General features: G+C 37.1%; 1 protein-coding gene and 1 long non-coding RNA gene across 2 annotated transcripts; one reads left to right on the top strand and one right to left on the bottom strand.

Moving 5' to 3' along the window:
* The first annotated feature begins 770 nt into the window (after positions 1 to 770).
* On the top strand, positions 771 to 11,846 carry snrpa1 (small nuclear ribonucleoprotein polypeptide A'). The gene is made up of 9 exons (XM_073859161.1): positions 771 to 999; positions 1,100 to 1,247; positions 1,984 to 2,067; positions 2,172 to 2,213; positions 2,831 to 2,933; positions 4,004 to 4,083; positions 4,415 to 4,487; positions 7,937 to 8,030; positions 11,592 to 11,846. The coding sequence occupies exons 1-9, from the start codon at positions 918 to 920 to the stop codon at positions 11,735 to 11,737; spliced, it is 852 nt and encodes a 283-aa protein (XP_073715262.1). The 5' UTR covers positions 771 to 917; the 3' UTR covers positions 11,738 to 11,846.
* A 2,633-nt stretch (positions 11,847 to 14,479) lies between these two features.
* LOC129443900 (uncharacterized) lies at positions 14,480 to 16,634 on the bottom strand. Its single transcript, XR_012360207.1, has 3 exons — positions 16,478 to 16,634; positions 15,452 to 15,582; positions 14,480 to 14,849 (listed from the first exon to the last, which is right to left on the bottom strand). It is a non-coding gene; the product is annotated as an uncharacterized lncRNA (long non-coding RNA).
* Between the last annotated feature and the right edge of the window lie 395 nt (positions 16,635 to 17,029).

Raw genomic sequence — 17,029 nt, 5'->3', positions numbered from 1 at the left:
ATGATTAACTAAGAATAATAGTCTACTTTATAATTGTCAATATTCTGAAATAAGACAGTATTGATTGCATATGCAGCCTGGAAATGCGACGTTCAGAGGCTGCAGGCATCGGATTGAGAAACGGTCATTATTTCCGTTTTAAATAGATCTGCACTGCCCTCTAGTGGCCTCGCAAGGTAAGCAAACCAGGTTGCCTAATTACATTTTGAGAAAGTTTCGTTAAAGTCATAAAAAATAATCGAGGCTCTCGGTTATAATATAATAAATATAAATAATAACATATATTCCGATTGAAGAAGTGTCCCGCTAACTTCCGGATTAGAACTACGTCATCACACAATCCCGTAACTCAATCGAAAGGTTGCAGCCTTCTGAGGTCGCATATGCAGGCTGCACACGTCATCAAGCCTGGTTTATTTAAGTTAACTGAGCGTCACATTCGCACAAGTCATGAGCATATTACAACAATGTAGAATTAACTAAGAATAATTAGTAAACTTTATAATTGTCTGAAATAAGACAAAATAAGTCTTTATGACGTGTTCAGCCTACAAGTGCGACCTCCGGAGGATGCAGCCTTCTGATTGCTTTGTTAAAATGTATTTGTATACTATAATGTGATTGGTATTTTCTTCCTTAAATCTATTTATCCATCCACACTTCATATTTATTTAAACTTCATTTAAATTTAAATTTCGTCTAAGTTTATAACTTTGTTCCTAACGCTGAAAATAGAAGCCTGCGCTTACCTCCAGTCCGCCTGACGGCGTAGTAGAGCTGTCCACATTACGTCTGTTTCGAGGAAAAAGAACAGACGCTTCCGGTTGGCGGCAGCGTGTGTGAATCGCAGAGGATAATAAACTTCGTATTGGAGGTTAAGACTCGTTTCTTTTCTGTTTTTCTTCTCAGCTGTCGACATGGTGAAACTGACGGCGGAATTAATCGAGCAGGCGGCTCAGTACACGAACCCCGTGCGGGACAGAGAGTTAGATCTGCGCGGTAAGTGAACGCTAAAGGCCCGGTCGACTAAACAAACCACTTCGTTCGATTGTGGCGGGTTGATTCAATGCGTTTTACTGTACATTTAATTTCATTGTAGGTTATAAAATACCCGTGGTGGAGAATCTGGGAGCTACACTCGATCAGTTTGATACCATCGATTTCTCAGATAACGAGATTAGGAAACTTGATGGATTTCCACTGCTGAAAAGACTCAAAACACTCATGATGAACAACAACAGAATTTGGTGAGTAAAGAGAAATAAAGAACACACATTTTTGACACACGAGATATGAACAACTAATGGCTCTAGTCCAGTTATCTCCCTACTTGTGGAGGGGAGGACCCCTCAACAGTACACCTTGTGAAGATCTCTTTTATATGACGCACTTATTTTAGGAGTTGGAGTACTACATATAGGTTATGTATTAGCGGTGTTTTTATTAACATCCTATTTGTGTAATAGTCGTTAAACAAAATGGTGGGGGGGTAAATGATAAAATATTGCATACGTTTGACCAATACATTATAACATTGTTATTGAAAAAAGTATACTTATATTAAATATAAAAAATCTGTTTCTTAGCTTTTGTTAGGCTTTGTGTGAATTTGGTAATGGTTAGACAAGTAAAAGGCAGCTTTTTCAGGAAAAAATGTAATTACGATGTTTTCACGTTTCCTTGCCTTGACTCAAGGAATCAGAAAAAGCATAGTACATTCAAATACATATTGGAGTTTCCCGGACTGGGCTTGTCCTAGTCCCAGACTACGTTTGAACTGCCTTAATTTAAAAACACCTTCTAGTGACATATATTAACATATATCAGTGCCATTGCTTTGTCTCAAGATGCACAGCAGTATTGTTTGTAAAAAACTACTGAAAAGTTGTAATAAAACTAAGGCCTAGTCCTGGATTAAACTAAACCCTGTCCAGGAAACTGCCCCCATTATCACTAATGACATTTTTCCCACATGTATTGTAGTCGAATTGGAGAAAACTTGGAGGTTTCTCTACCAGATCTGAAGGAGCTGATTCTCACAAGCAACAATATTCAGGAACTGGGTGAGTTCAGTAAAAATTCATCTGTATAAACGTAAACAAATATTTGAGCTTCCAAGTTCTATGTCATTGAAATCTGTTAAATTGTGTGTTTGGTCTTCAACAGGGTGATTTGGATCCTCTTGCTACAGTGAAAACCTTGAACCTGCTCAGGTCTCCTGCATTAGCAGTCTTTTACATTTCACAAATGTGCTGTGCATTAGGGGCTGTCCACACGGAGACGCGTATCACTGCATACGTATAAATTTGTTATCGTATTGGCGTTTCATCCACACGGATCCAGCGTTTTGGGAGACTGAATCCGCTATTTTTTGAAACCGGGTCCTAAAGTGGATAAATCTGAAACCGACACCCTTGTGGTTTCGTCTGTACAGCCAATCCGTATATTTTGTGAAGCGAAAACGTCATCACGTCACGTGTCGGAAGCGTCACACGTAACAGCAACAACAATAACGGGGGACTACGTGATTGTGTTCGTGCTACAGAAGCTACTAAAGCCTACTAGCTTTATTACAGCAAAATCTATTGCTTCTATGAAATTGTGGTGAGCAACAAGCGATAATGTATAGTGTATATCTGTGGCAGAATTACAGCGCCCCATACTGGTCCGGCATATATACTACACCGCTTTCAGTCGGTTTCAGTGGTTTTGTGTTTACAGATTATTTTTTTAGAGCAAGGAAAAAAAATTATCGGATAGGGAATGCACCGGCTTCGTGTGGACATAGCCTTAACCTCAGAAAATTTGAATTGTTTTTTCTGTCATGTAGTTTGCTCAGAAATCCCGTTACCAACAAGAAACATTACAGATTATACGTCATCAACAAACTTCCACAGATCCGTGTTCTGGACTTCCAGAAGGTTAAACTGAAGGTATGATTGTACTGTGATGCTTAATTGGTTCTCTTTTTGTATCTTGTGTATTTAAATAGTTTGTTTTTGAAATATTATGTTTGGTGTCTTTGTGTCAATAAAGCAGTTGAGGAGCTCCGATGCAAATTCCGCTAAACGTAGGGCTGTGACGGGGCAGTATTTTACCACCGTCACGGTAATGCACAAATCGCTTGATCGTCACATTACAGTTTTTCTAATTCTCAGTTTTAAGCATGATGATACAATCGATTTGCTGTTAAAATGAACCATCTGTTGGTGAAGTTAGAGTTGATCTGCATGTAACACAATACGCTAAACGTATGCTGCTTTAAATGAAGTTACTTCGGCCAGATTACTCTACATTTTCTTAAAAGCATCAACACAAATTTTACTACCTGGCACCTATATGTGTGTTTATTGTAGCAATTCTACCTGTGAAACAACATACGGTTCAAAGGTTATATTGTTTCAAGCCATGCTTGTCCTTAACCCAGAAAGAATATCTTGTGCCCATCATCACTGATATCAGTTGCCTCCGCTTGCAAATAGCATGCTAACTCTGAGTCTGCTAGCTGTTTGTGTTCACATGAACTTGAAGACGTCTTGCTGGGTGAGGTTGTACTTTATATTTTTCATAGTTTATGACATGCACACTAATGCAGGTTCACCACCACGGTGCCGTGTTTATGACAACCATCACAGCCCTAGCTAAACGCCATCTCAGTCAAAAATGTAATGATATAATACATGCCAAAAGCATTTGGTTAATATGTTCATCAAATACATTCACTTTAAATCCACTTAATGCCGGCTTCAGACCATTCAGAAATATTGGTTTGTCGGCAGAATACATTGAGTCTGATAAAAAAGCTAATTTACAGGAAAAACATGTCAGATGGTTTTGCATCTGAGCTCTGCAATTGAAAATTGATTTAGGTGGACAGATTATTTCTAGAAATTGCATTGCTCTGTGTTGCTTTGTACCAATCACTACTGACTGGCGCAATACCATGGTCCGTACCATATTGTTTTGTCAACGTTTGCTTGAACTTTCTGCTGTATCATCATAGGAACGTCAGGAGGCCGAAAAAATGTTCAAAGGCAAACGAGGTGCTCAGCTTGCAAAGGATATTGCCAAGCGAACCAAAACGTAAGATGAAACTCCTTGATCAAGCACAGCTCTCCCGGATGACTGGACTGTGGAAGTGGTTTAAAAACGCAACGTCTTGATGAATTCAAATTGATGCACAATTGGCCACCAAAACCTCACATTTCCAAATAAAACTTTGCAAAGCTTTAGCAACCATAACCCAACAGTGTTTCTCGGGGAGCTGGCTCAGGGCATTTCTGTCTTGTATCAGTTTATTATTATTATTGATAAGATACTCAAGATACTACACTCTGATTGTGAGAACAGTGGTTGAAAGGCTGTGGAAGCAATCTGAAAATCTGTGTTTTTTAAAACCCTGGTTTGGTTTCAGGTTCACACCAGGAGCTGGACTACAGGCTGAAAAGAAAATGGGACCTTCTGCTGCAGATGTTGAAGCCATCAAGGTATGCAATTGTTAAATGTGTGTGTTTGTGTGTGTAAGCTGTGTCCCAATTCAAGGGCTACGACCTTCTAAGGACGCAACCTCAAAAGATAAGCACTTGGTCTTTGAAGGTGGTAGCCTCAGAAATCTGCAAAGAGAACTGAAATGAGACTGTCTATCTTTCGAAGGATCCTTAATTTGCATCACCTGCTGTACGCATCCACCACGCCTGTCAGCAGGACACAGAGACATTTCTGACGGTTTAAAATAAATATGGAACCAGAAAAATATACATTTATTTTAGAAAATGTGACACGATGTACATTAAACTATTCAACAGTACATCAAATTATCAACCTTAGAAATGTACGCAACATAAACAGATATTGATTCAAAACATAACTTATTATAGTACTAAAATAGTGACTACTTATAGAAACTTTTTTCTGCTAAATACACTTTTATTTAGTCACGGTGTTAAAGGCGGAGTCCACGATGTTTGAAAATGCTTTGGAAAAGAAGACGGGCCGACTACCAAAACACACTTATAGCCAATCAAATCAAATGCCGGGTTGCGTATGTGTGGGGCGGGTCTATCAACAGAAGGTCCAGATTCTATTGGGGTAGGGGCGTGTTTGTTTAGGTGATTTCAAATATCAACATTGGCCTTCAAACATCGTGGACTCCGCCTTTAATTTTTATTTTAGAATAATTAGCTGTTATATGCAGCCGTTACGGGCGCACAATGAATCTTGGGATAGCCAAGGCTGTGAAGGATCCATTTGTTCTATCCTAAACGAGGCTTCATTTTAAGCATCTTTCGAATTGGGATAGCCTTACAATTCTTAAGCTGTGACGCAAACGGTCTTAGAATATGTCCTTAAAAGGTCGCAGCCTTTGAATTGGGACACAGCTATAGACGCAGCTCTTCATGTGTACATACTGGAAGGAGCGTTATAGATCATTATTAATCTGTGGATTATATGATCCATGTATTGTATAGCGATGATAATTTTAGTTAATTTTCCTGAATGACAACCGCAGCTTGTTGACCGTTAACTGAAAAGATTTTAATATTGAATTGTCATTGAGTAATAATTAGAGATGGGTATTGTTTGGGGGGGGGTATACCGGTGCCAAATCGATACTTTTAAAACGGTTCCGGTGCCTAAAGCGGTACTTTGAAAAAAAAGAGTCAAAGAAAGATGGTATATGAAAGTACAGCATAAAACACTATGAAAATTCTTCTCTGTTTGTCATTTGTTTATTAATGATTTGCCTAAAGCACCCTCATCTTTTAAGACCTGCATTCTTGATTTCTTTTTAATGAAATTTTTGATTTGTGAATTAAATAAAATCTTCTCAACACTCCACTTTGAGCTCAGAAAAATGTTCTATGATTAGTTGTTAATAATCTGTTCAATGATTGGTTAAAGCCTACGCGGCTGCCGCTCACAAAAAGATAAAGGGCGAGTTCTAATCGAAAGTGATCCTCCCTATGTCCTATTCCCTTCGAAGATCAGATCTCTTGAACTCTAGAGAAAGTTGCACAATTGTGTCTCATAGTGTGGGTAATTAAACACACTTGGCAAATAGAGCAATAAAATACAGCGTCTTTTTCTCTTTATTTGGATTGACTGTTCATGCGAAATCCTCTTCGTGAAGTGCCCTTCAATGGCGCAAAACGGCATTTGGAATTCACCCAAAATATTTTCTTATCGGCTTGTAAAACCATTCACGTTTTGACACTTTCTGCTTGTCTCCGATGAACTTGACACTCGTGACTGCCGCGGGCCATCTCAGGCCAATATCAGCCAAAGTACTAATAAAAACATTAGTGAGGTAATACGTTTTAGCAAATTCTCTGAAGGAATGTTACCATATAAAATATAAAATAAGCTGCCATCAGATCAATTGCGGTATTCACGCGCTCCTCTAAGGATCTCATTTTCCAAATTGTTCTTTTAAGTCAGAATATAAAAATAACCTGGACATACATTCTTACAAAATTTGTTCGATTTGTATTATTAGGGATGTGCAGATGAGGATTTTTTCACATTTTAAACTTATTAAACACAGCGCATATTTTAAATGAAAATATATTTGGCAAAGAAGTTTAAAAGTTGGCTATTTAATCTTTAACATTAGATTATTTAATATTTCCATTTATTAATCAAATTAATTTTTAAAATGTTTGTTCATTATTACTCTTAACGAAAAACTCAACTCCAATAAAATAGTAGCTCTAATGACAAACTTGCTTATATTGCTTGTTTATTAATCAAACAAATTCGACGGATGGTATCTGGGTTAAAACACAAATAAATGAAAGATTTAATTGACATAATTTTCATTACTACGAATGCTTATTTGTTAATTTTTTTTTTTATTAAAACAGAACAACAATAAAAATGTAAAATGACTGGCTTATATTAAACAAAACGTTTAACAAAAACGAATAGACGGTAAACATTTTACCCGCCCTATAACATAAATAAATCTAAGATCCTTAGATTTTTCAAAACAAATGATTGGTTTCCCTTTTTTATCAAGTTAAGCGAAGAAATCAAACTTGAATCCTCTGTATTATCAAATCTTTCCGACTTTCACATTCACGTGAATTTTGTAAGTGAGGAAATTATTTACAACATATGAGTGCAATATAATTTATCTAGCAATTGTGCTGTGCTTGTGTGATTATGCTTTTTGCGCTACAGAGAGCAAAATACTTCAGTCAACCGTTCATGCATTAAGAGGCACCGAAATCTGTGTTCTGATTCGGTCCGGTAGGTACCGCCCATATAGGCTTCGGTGCCATAATGGCACCGCGTTTCGGTACCCAACCCTAGTAATAATACGGTTGACGGTTGTCAGTGACCCTGTAAAACAATATAAACATTTTATTTAATTTGAGCGTGCAAACAGCAGCAACAGATCCAGGATATACACATTATCAAACTTGCACTCAACAATACATTATCAAACAGCAACAGAGGATTAATATCTAAAGAGGGCGGATTGTCTCCTTTTCATCTGCCACAGTTGCATATTTTTTTGCACAAACGTAGAAAGATCAGGGTCAGGGTCTAGGACAGAGGCGATCAGTGAAGATCTGGTGGACACGCGTCTACATGCACTTTCCAAACCATACTTGAGCACAAATGTCTGTAGGAATATGTCGAAACGCACTGTGCATTAAGCTTTTTTTTTTTAAATGGTAATTTAATTATCATCAGTAATATGTAATATATATTCAACTTTTTATTTAAAAAAAAACAAAAAAGGTTTTATCTACAAGACCTAAAATCACATACTGTACATAAATTGTCACAGAATAACTCAATTTTTAATTAACATTTGAGGTCGAACCTTATAATTATAAGATGTTGAAATGAGATGCAACTATATAATGAATTTTCTTGAAGATTGATGATATGATGTAATGTTTTGTTTATGACTGTTTACCTGTAGAATGCTATTGCTAATGCCACATCACTTGCTGAAGTGGAGCGTTTAAAGGGACTTCTCCAGTCAGGACAGATCCCAGGACGAGAAATGAGATCAGGTAAGGAGATATCCTCACTGTCATGTGGTTTACATAAAAACAAACAAAATAAACTTGAGATGTCAGAGCAATACACATGTGATCGGCAAATGAGGGTTTTTCTGTTTTATTTCAGCCAATCTGTTTTACCGACACAAAGCTGTTAAATAAATGCCACCCTGAAGGGAAGTGTCTTCAGAATAGTCTCAATGGCATTTTCTTTAAGTCTTAAAGGAATTGCGGAGGATTTTCTTTTTCCAGGTGGATCATCAATACTCTTGGTCCTCCTAGTTGTCAATCAGGAGTGTTGCGCAATTGCATTTTTTAAAGAAGTGGAGAAGGCGGTTCTTTTATAAAATTCGAGAAAATCCTCCGCTATACCTTTAATCTCTATTCGGACGGGATTAGTTTTACGGGGGTAAATGGATTAATTTAACTTTATCACAGGACATCTGTAATATTAATCCTGTGCAAATAGACCAGCATGAATATTACCTGAAGTAATTTCTCCAGACTTTTTTTTTTTACAAAAGGTAAATCTTTACTGACATTTGTCCAAGTCCATTATTTCAAAGTCCTGTCCAAATACTTCAAGAAGCTCCAACAAAAATTTCTTTACACCACCTGTTATGTAAAACTAATCCTGACTTTATAAACATTACTTTATTTGGCATTAAACTGAGGTAAGCGCACATGGCTGCTTTGTGTACAGTGGGAAACCTTTTAACCACTTTATAAGCGCCATCTACTGTCAGAGTAAAAGCTGTTCCCAATAACCAAGCATGGACTGCTATGGTTTAAAGGTGCCATAGAATAAAAACTGTATTTATATAGGCATAGATGAATAATAAAAGCTCTGTAAATGGTAATGACTAGGGATGTCGTGATAACAGTTTTTCATTTCCGATTCCGAATATCAGCTGATATTGATATCTGCCCAATACTACTGTATAGTGCTTTCTGCTACATCTAGTATAATTTTAAATGTAAATCATTTTAAATTATTGATTTTTACAAGTTACAGGAAACATTAGTAATTATTTATCATGGCAGTGTTTAGAAGAACATATAATGGGTACATTTGATCAATTAAGTATGCTTAATATTTTTTGCTTTATTGTGTAAACTGTCATAGTAAAAAGCTTTAGTGTGCAAATGGTTATTTTGGGAATTATACGCTTGAACGGACATTTATGCACATTCCGTGTGCAGAATTGATGCACTTGAATCATTCCCTCATGAAAAATCCATAACTGTTAAAACACAAATAGAATAGATGTGCCAGGTGGTCAGCACATAGTGAATTGCATCCATCCAACGGCTTACTGAGACTTTATAAAATCAGATGTTTTAAAATGGCCTACAGTTATCTTGTGTGTGCGTGTGAATGACGCATTTTATCCGTCCGCCTCACCATTGAATTAACTCAGTTTGCGAGTAAGTTACAGTGTTTCTGTGAACTTCAATATCCTTAAATGAGCGTTTGTTCCTTCACATGAAGCTATTGAGTGTATTAAAAGACTTTGAATATATAGTGCATAAAACGTTTATGGTGCTTTTATAATACTTTTAATAGCTTGTCAGTAACAACCACGGCTAAGGCACAGTATCAGAATAAAAAAACACGGATTGGCCCCGATACTGATCCGAAATATCGGTTCGGGAATTCCCTAGTAATGACAGATCGCGAACCTCATGTGTGTTTGTTTCCTAATCTTTATGTAAACCTTGTGCATGCAAAAGATTGCTGGAAAACACCCCAGTCTTAAGGGCGGAGTCCATAATGTTTGAAAGCCAATGTTGATATTTGAAATCACCTAAACAAACACGCCCCTACCCCAATAGAATCTGGACCTTCTGTTGATAGACCCGCCCCACACATACGCAACCCAGAATTTGATTTGATTTGATTGGCTGTAAGTGTGTTTTGGTAGTCGGCCCGTCTCCTTTTCCAACGCGTTTTTCAAACATCGTGGACTCCGCCTTTAACATCACATTAACTATGATGTCACAGTTGAGATGTATGTCCCAACATTAATTTACACATTTAAGTACAAAGTTGTTAATGTTTACTAATGTGAGCTACTGACATGAGCCTCAGAGCAGAGCTCAACATTATTATTCATGACTCTTCCAAATAAGGCAAAAATAGGCAATTTCTTTCAAAGGACAAATCCTAAAGATGTAAATAGACATGTAGAAACATTTTTGTATATTTTTTGCACTTAATAAAGTTACATACCTTTTATGTAAATATCAAAGAACAATTTAACATTATTTCAATGCAATTCTTTGGCACCTTTAAGCTGTTTCTGTAAGAGAGGGATGGGAGTGAGCTGCACATGTTCCCTGCCAACAAACAAACACTTGTCATATCATACTTTGATTTAAAAAAATATATAAAATGATGCCACATAAATATATATATGGTCTTCAATAGGGATGTAGCAATTAACCAGTTTCACTATTAACCGCGCTTTAATTTGTCACACCCCCTCAACAAAGATATTGGACTTCCTGCTTTCAATGATGCAAAATGATGATTTTTACATCATTGAAAGAAGGAAGTGCAACACTGAAATCTGTATTTCTCCTCTCTTAGCGGCAACTGAGGAAATGATGCATGACCATTCAAAAACATGACTGGGGTTCTAAAGCTAAAAAGCTTAATGCAAATGGGTGAAGTGTCCCTTTAAGAATCGTAAAGCCTCCGCCACACCGCATTTTTTTTTTTTCCCGCACACACAAGCCTGATCCACGAACCACCAAGAGGCGCGTGAATCATGATGCAGACTGGTTGGTGCACTGTATGACGTTAAAAAGAATGTGCGTGTGACGCGTCTCTTGGTTGTTCGTGCATTTGGTTTGTGTGTGTGCCTGCATGCGTACATGAAAGAGCCACAATTATTATTATTATTATTATTATTATTATTATCATTTATCCAAGAATTGTAGAAAAAAATACAAAAGAATTTAGCAATTGTACAAAAATGTATTCATGTGATTTTTTACATTAATGTTGTAAAATAAATGAATTCATAATAACCATATAACTGATTTATTTATTACACTATAACCATACCATCAAAATCTATAATCGTTGCATCCCTAATGTTAAATAGACCCTGTGATTGGTATCAGCCGATATTGTTTCCAGTGACTGGCCCCAAAAATCTTGATAGGAGCACTCTTAATGGTGCATCACTAGTTCTTCATGTTGTTCTATTCCTATTCTGTTTGTTTGTGTTTTGTTTTTTTATTTAAAAAATGACACATTTCAGAAAGCTAGTTGTCAAAAGACACACAGAAAATGGTAACACCCAGTGGAATCACATATTAGATTTAAGTTTATGATCTTAAGTCACACTATCCAACACTAAGTATCAGAATTGGTAGGACAGATTTTGGTGGCAATAAATGTGACACTGAGAGGCTTTTCTGTTTTTATTTATTTATTAATTTATTTTGCTGCGAGAGTGAGCATTCTAGAGATTAAATTAAAGGCAGAAAAATTAAACTCTTACTTCTTAAAATGAAAGTGATCAAGTATGCTGCTCATTTCCTGTGGTTTTCTCTTTTCAGGAGCATCTAGCATGGTAGAAGAAGAGGAGGAGATGATGCAAGAGGAAATGCAGGAATCGGTCTCAATGTATAGTAATATGCAAGGCATGGGAGAGGGAGAAAATGGAGATGGCATGCAGGAAGAAATGAATGTTAATGGATTATAGTGTTTTTGTTGTTTGTGTTTTTTATTTTTGGCGCTATGTGAGACGCAGTACTTGTTTTTTGTTGTATTTTTTGTAAATGAAAGTACATTAAATTTTTTTTAAAGAAAAATGTGGTTATATTTGAAACTGGTCAAAATTACTGAGCACGAGTATCCCATTTGATTAAAAACTCAACTTTTCATGCATAAATCAATGCATTGCGTTCCTTAAGTTGCTTTATTGCTTTTGTTTACAGGGGTACAACTTGTCACCTTTTGGCGCAATTCTCCGTTTTTGATCCAAAATAGGTAATTCTTGTGATTCATCTAGATCTGATTGGTTTTTGAAAATGAGGGAGGTCTGCGACAGGGGTGCAGTTAATGAAATTGTGAAAATCATGTCCAGCTATTGTGGTCAAATCTTTTGCCAGTTTGGCGGGTTATGTTTTATAATTTAGTCACCTTATTTGCTGCCGAAGTTTAAGCAGTCTGTGCAAATTGAGCTCACACACTTAAAGGAATAGTCTACCCTTTTGCCATATTAAACTATGTTATTACCTCAACTTCGACGAATTAATACATATCTATCTTTTTTCAATGCATGCACTGTACAGCGCGTCGTGGATGTGTTAGGATTTAAAGGGTAGACTATTCCTTTAACTCAGTGTTTTCTCAATCAAGGTTACGCAGCCACTTCACATTGCTCTATGCGTGGTCACAAAAACGTAACATTTGTACATGTATTTAAGCACCACAGTTTTAAATTAAGTGATTTTAAGCTGTTGAAACACAAACAACAGTGCTTTATGCGCTGTTACTGTGTGAGATGAGCGTGCAAGCCGCCCATATGCGTCTCATTGAGCTTATGAGTGTTTTTACCGGTGTATTAGCCTTAAATATACACATTTATCAAAATTCTTGGCCTTTGAAAGTATCTTCATAAACACGTCCATTTAGGTCTTAAGAGAAAATTGCATGTGTAACAGTATATTAGATCTGGACTGTGGTCTTGAAGGGAAAGTTACCTAATTTTGCTCCTGTCTCGTCACTCATGTTAATAACCAGCATTGAGAGAAAATCTCTCACTGCTCTTAACTAAATCACTTTTCTACCTTTAATAAGATTTTGAGTTTGATTTGAGTTGCTCCTTCAGGGTACATACAGTATTGTTCAAAATAATAGCAGTACAATGTGACTAACCAGAATAATCAAGGTTTTTAGTGTATTTTTTTTATTGCTACGTGGCAAACAAGTTACCAGTAGGTTCAGTAGATTTTCAGAAAACAAACAAGACCCAGCATTCATGATATGCACGCTCTTAAGGCTGTGCAATTGGGCAATTAGTTGAAGGGGGTGTGTTCAAAAAAATAGCAGTGTCTACCTTTGACTGTACAAACTCAAAACTATTTTGTACAAACATTTTTTTTCTGGGATTTAGCAATCCTGTGAATCAATAAACTAATATTTAGTTTTTAAAACTGCTTGACATCTGTGTGGCATGGAGTCAACCAACTTGTGGCACCTCTCAGCTGTTATTCCACTCCATGATTCTTTAACAAAATTCCACAATTCATTCACATTTCTTGGTTTTGCTTTAGAAACAGCATTTTTGACATCACCCCACAAGTTCTCAATTGGATTAAGGTCTGGAGATTGGGCTGGCCACTCCATAACATTAATTTTGTTGGTTTGGAACCAAGACTTTGCCCGTTTACTAGTGTGTTTTGGGTCATTGTCTTGTTGAAACAACCATTTCAAGGGCATGTCTTCTTCAGCATAGGGCAACATGACCTCTTCAAGTATTTTAACATATGCAAACTGATCCATGATCCCTGGTATGCGATAAATAGGCCCAACACCATAGTAGGAGAAACATGCCCATATCATGATGCTTGCACCTCCATGCTTCAATGTCTTCAACGTGTACTGTGGCTTGAATTCTGAGTTTGGGGGTCGTCTCACAAACTGCCTGTGGCCCTTGGACCCAAAAAGAACAATTTTACTCTCATCAGTCCACAAAATGTTCCTCCATTTCTCTTTAGGCCAGTTGATGTGTTCTTTGGCAAATTGTAACACCTTCTGCACATGCCTTTTTTTAACAGAGGGACTTTGCGGGGGATTCTTGAAAATAGATTAGCTTCACACAGACGTCTTCTAACTGTCACAGTACTTACAGGTAACTCCAGACTGTCTTTGATCATCCTGGAGGTGATCATTGGCTGAGCCTTTGCCATTCTGGTTATTCTTCTATCCATTTTGATGGTTGTCTTCCGTTTTCTTCCACGTCTCTCTGGTTTTGCTCTCCATTTTAAGGCATTGGAGATCATTTTAGCTGAACATCCTATCATTTTTTGCACCTCTTTATAGGTTTTCCCCTCTCAACTTTTTAATCAAAGTACGCTGTTCTTCTGAACAATGTCTTGAACGACCCATTTTCCTCAGCTTTCAAATGCATGTTCAACAAGTGTTGGCTTCATCCTTAAATAGGGGCCACCTGATTCACACCTGTTTCTTCACAAAATTGATGACCTCAGTGATTGAATGCCACACTGCTATTTTTTTTAACACACCCCTTTCAACTAATTCAACTAATTGCCCAATTGCACAGCCTTAAGAGCGTGCATATCATGAATGCTGGGTCTCATTTGTTTTCTGAGAATCTACTGAACCTACTGGTAACTTGTTTGCCACGTAGCAATAAAAAAAGTGTACTGAGGGCCTTGATTGTTCTGGTTGGTCACATTGTGCTGCTATTATTTTGAACAATACGGTATACACTAGTCAACATTCGAAGTTGATCAAAGCCTTTAATAAAAGTTTACATAAAACCAATCCCTAATACCCATTCTTGTCTTAAGACAACTTTGATAAACCTTTTTGATCCACTTCAAATGTTGACTAGTATATATATATACATACACGAAATTCGGTTTTAAGCAGCCCGATTGTGGAACCCCGAGTGAGAGGACGTAAGCTCCCCTCCAATCCTGTTCCTTATTTTTAAATTTAAAACATTTTAATTCATTGTTTGTCTATTCGCCCTCTGGATTCGGCCACCATCCCTGGCCACCTGGTGATGAGGAGCTCTATCTCCTTTTCTGTGTTATCTTTGGTCTGGGCATTCCGGCCTGCATCTGAAAAAAAAAACACAAAGATAGAAAAGGTCAGCATGACCATGTGATGTTACTCGTAAAACCATCAAAACTTATTTTGGATGCAGGGCTCTATGCTTACATTTCTTTTTAGTGTAGGAGCACATTAAAAAATTTTGGAGCACCTTCTGATAAATGAAAAAAATAACCTTACCATTATAAGGAGATATTTGACTATAAAATTTTAACCTTATTAATTTTCAAATTCATAAATTGAGTTAGAATAATAAGAGAAAATCAGGAAGAATAAGTTACCAATCAAATGAAATCAGTAGCAACACAATTCATCTTTGCACTGCAGAGGTGGCATATAACACAAATGTGGCATTTAGTTATATTTACAGACTGTTTAACGAGGCTCAGAAGTGGCATTAATGCGTTTCAATTCATGATAATGTTATTGATGTTAATGTTTTAAATAGAGTTTGAGTATAGAAATACCATTATGATCAGTCTTGAAGGAAAAAAATGACTAACTTTTAAGACTACTCTAAAAGGTTTATGCAACCAGCCACTGATCGGGTTAGTCACACTGTAGAGCCCTGGGATGTCACTACAGTGCCGTTTCCAGTACTGACACTCACCCAAAACCACGCTTTCGGTTGGCCCCACTCCAATTAATGAGTCTCGCCAGCGAAGAGTTCATTGTTCTTTTCAGGACCCACCCCACGGTGTCTTTAAGAGTCATGCCTCCGACCATTCCAGGAAAAACAGTCTGAAACAAAAAGACATGTACCTTATTAGTTATTTAAAGCTCACGTAACACACGCTGTTTCTGCATTTCTGATATTAATCTGGAGTACCTATGGAGTAGTATGACATCCTTTATATCTCTGAAGAGTCTTTAGTTTAATCAGATTTATAAAAGAAAGATTAGCTTTACCGAATCTTTCCGATAACGTACGAAAAAATGAAGAAGGAGGAGTTATAACACGGGAGGAGCAAATACGAGTCATACAACACTGTTTTAACTTATGATTCACTACATGTTCGTGTCATTTATATAATATACACGCGCCTATTTCCAACATTAGACAGAAGTCTTACTTACCACGTGTAACTCGTCATGACCCGGTTCTGAAAATCCACCGCATCAAACACACACGCAAAACTCCGCTGCTAATCCGGATAATAAACTATATCCATTGTTTCCATAAGGCTGGATGTCTTCTCCTTACATCCAAAAACACACTTCTTGTTGTGCCATTGTTGACTTTTGAAATTAAACAAGGCTGAGTGGCGTGATAAGCTGTTAAGCAAGCTCTAGCGTCTCCCGCTGACTGACGGCTGGGCGGGGTTTTCCGGGGGAAGTTTTCCGGCGGAAGCCCATATAAAGAAGTGATACGTATCGAAAACCCCTGAAACGTCAGTTAGAACCGTAATCGAAAAAAATTTGCCGAAACTTGTACGAACCCTGGCCAAGTGCATTCGGCACAGAAATACTCTGAAACACGCCCAACTGCATTTTTGACACTTTGCCTACGTTTAGCATGAGGAAACAACTCTATAACTGTGTTAATAAGTCAGAATGCTTGAAATACCATTAAACCCCCCCTTTAAGGAATATAGAGTGAAAATGATGACTGACTTTTAGGAATAATCTGATCCACCAAATTCTTCTTCTCCTCTGGATTCTTTAATGTCTCATCCAAACATTGTAGCTCCTCAATAGTTGAAAGTGGGAGCCCAAAATGTGTGGGTCTGGCGTGAAGTCTGCAATTGCTGCTCTCTAATAGAATCGAGCTGGATGAGGATCTCCTTAGCAATTGCTGTAAGACACAAGAAAAAGCAGGCAAAGCAGATTACTAGCAAAACATTGTATGTAGATCTGTCAGAGTAAACCGAGAGAGATAACTTTGTATAATTCCTACCTGTAGGCACAGCCTTCCAAAAAGACCTGTGTTGTGTGTCATATTTGTGGTGTTTTGTGTGCCATGTAAGGGTGGGGTTTGCTAAAAGAAAGGAAAAAGATGATTTAATCTCATCACATATACCAAATAGGAATAGGCAAAAAAATATATATTTTTCGATTAACTATTTTTTGTTTAAATGTGGTCAATTCAATATCAATTCTCATAATTTTTCTGTATTTATTTTCATTACATTATATCTGAAAAGCATTCCGGTTGAAGGAACTGTCAATGTCCCGATTGGGCCAGTGC

This window comes from Misgurnus anguillicaudatus, chromosome 21, assembly GCF_027580225.2.
Source record: "Misgurnus anguillicaudatus chromosome 21, ASM2758022v2, whole genome shotgun sequence".
Taxonomy (NCBI): Eukaryota; Metazoa; Chordata; class Actinopteri; order Cypriniformes; family Cobitidae; genus Misgurnus; species Misgurnus anguillicaudatus.
Note: the sequence above shows the minus strand (reverse complement) of the source record. Positions and strands in the feature narration are given on the sequence as shown.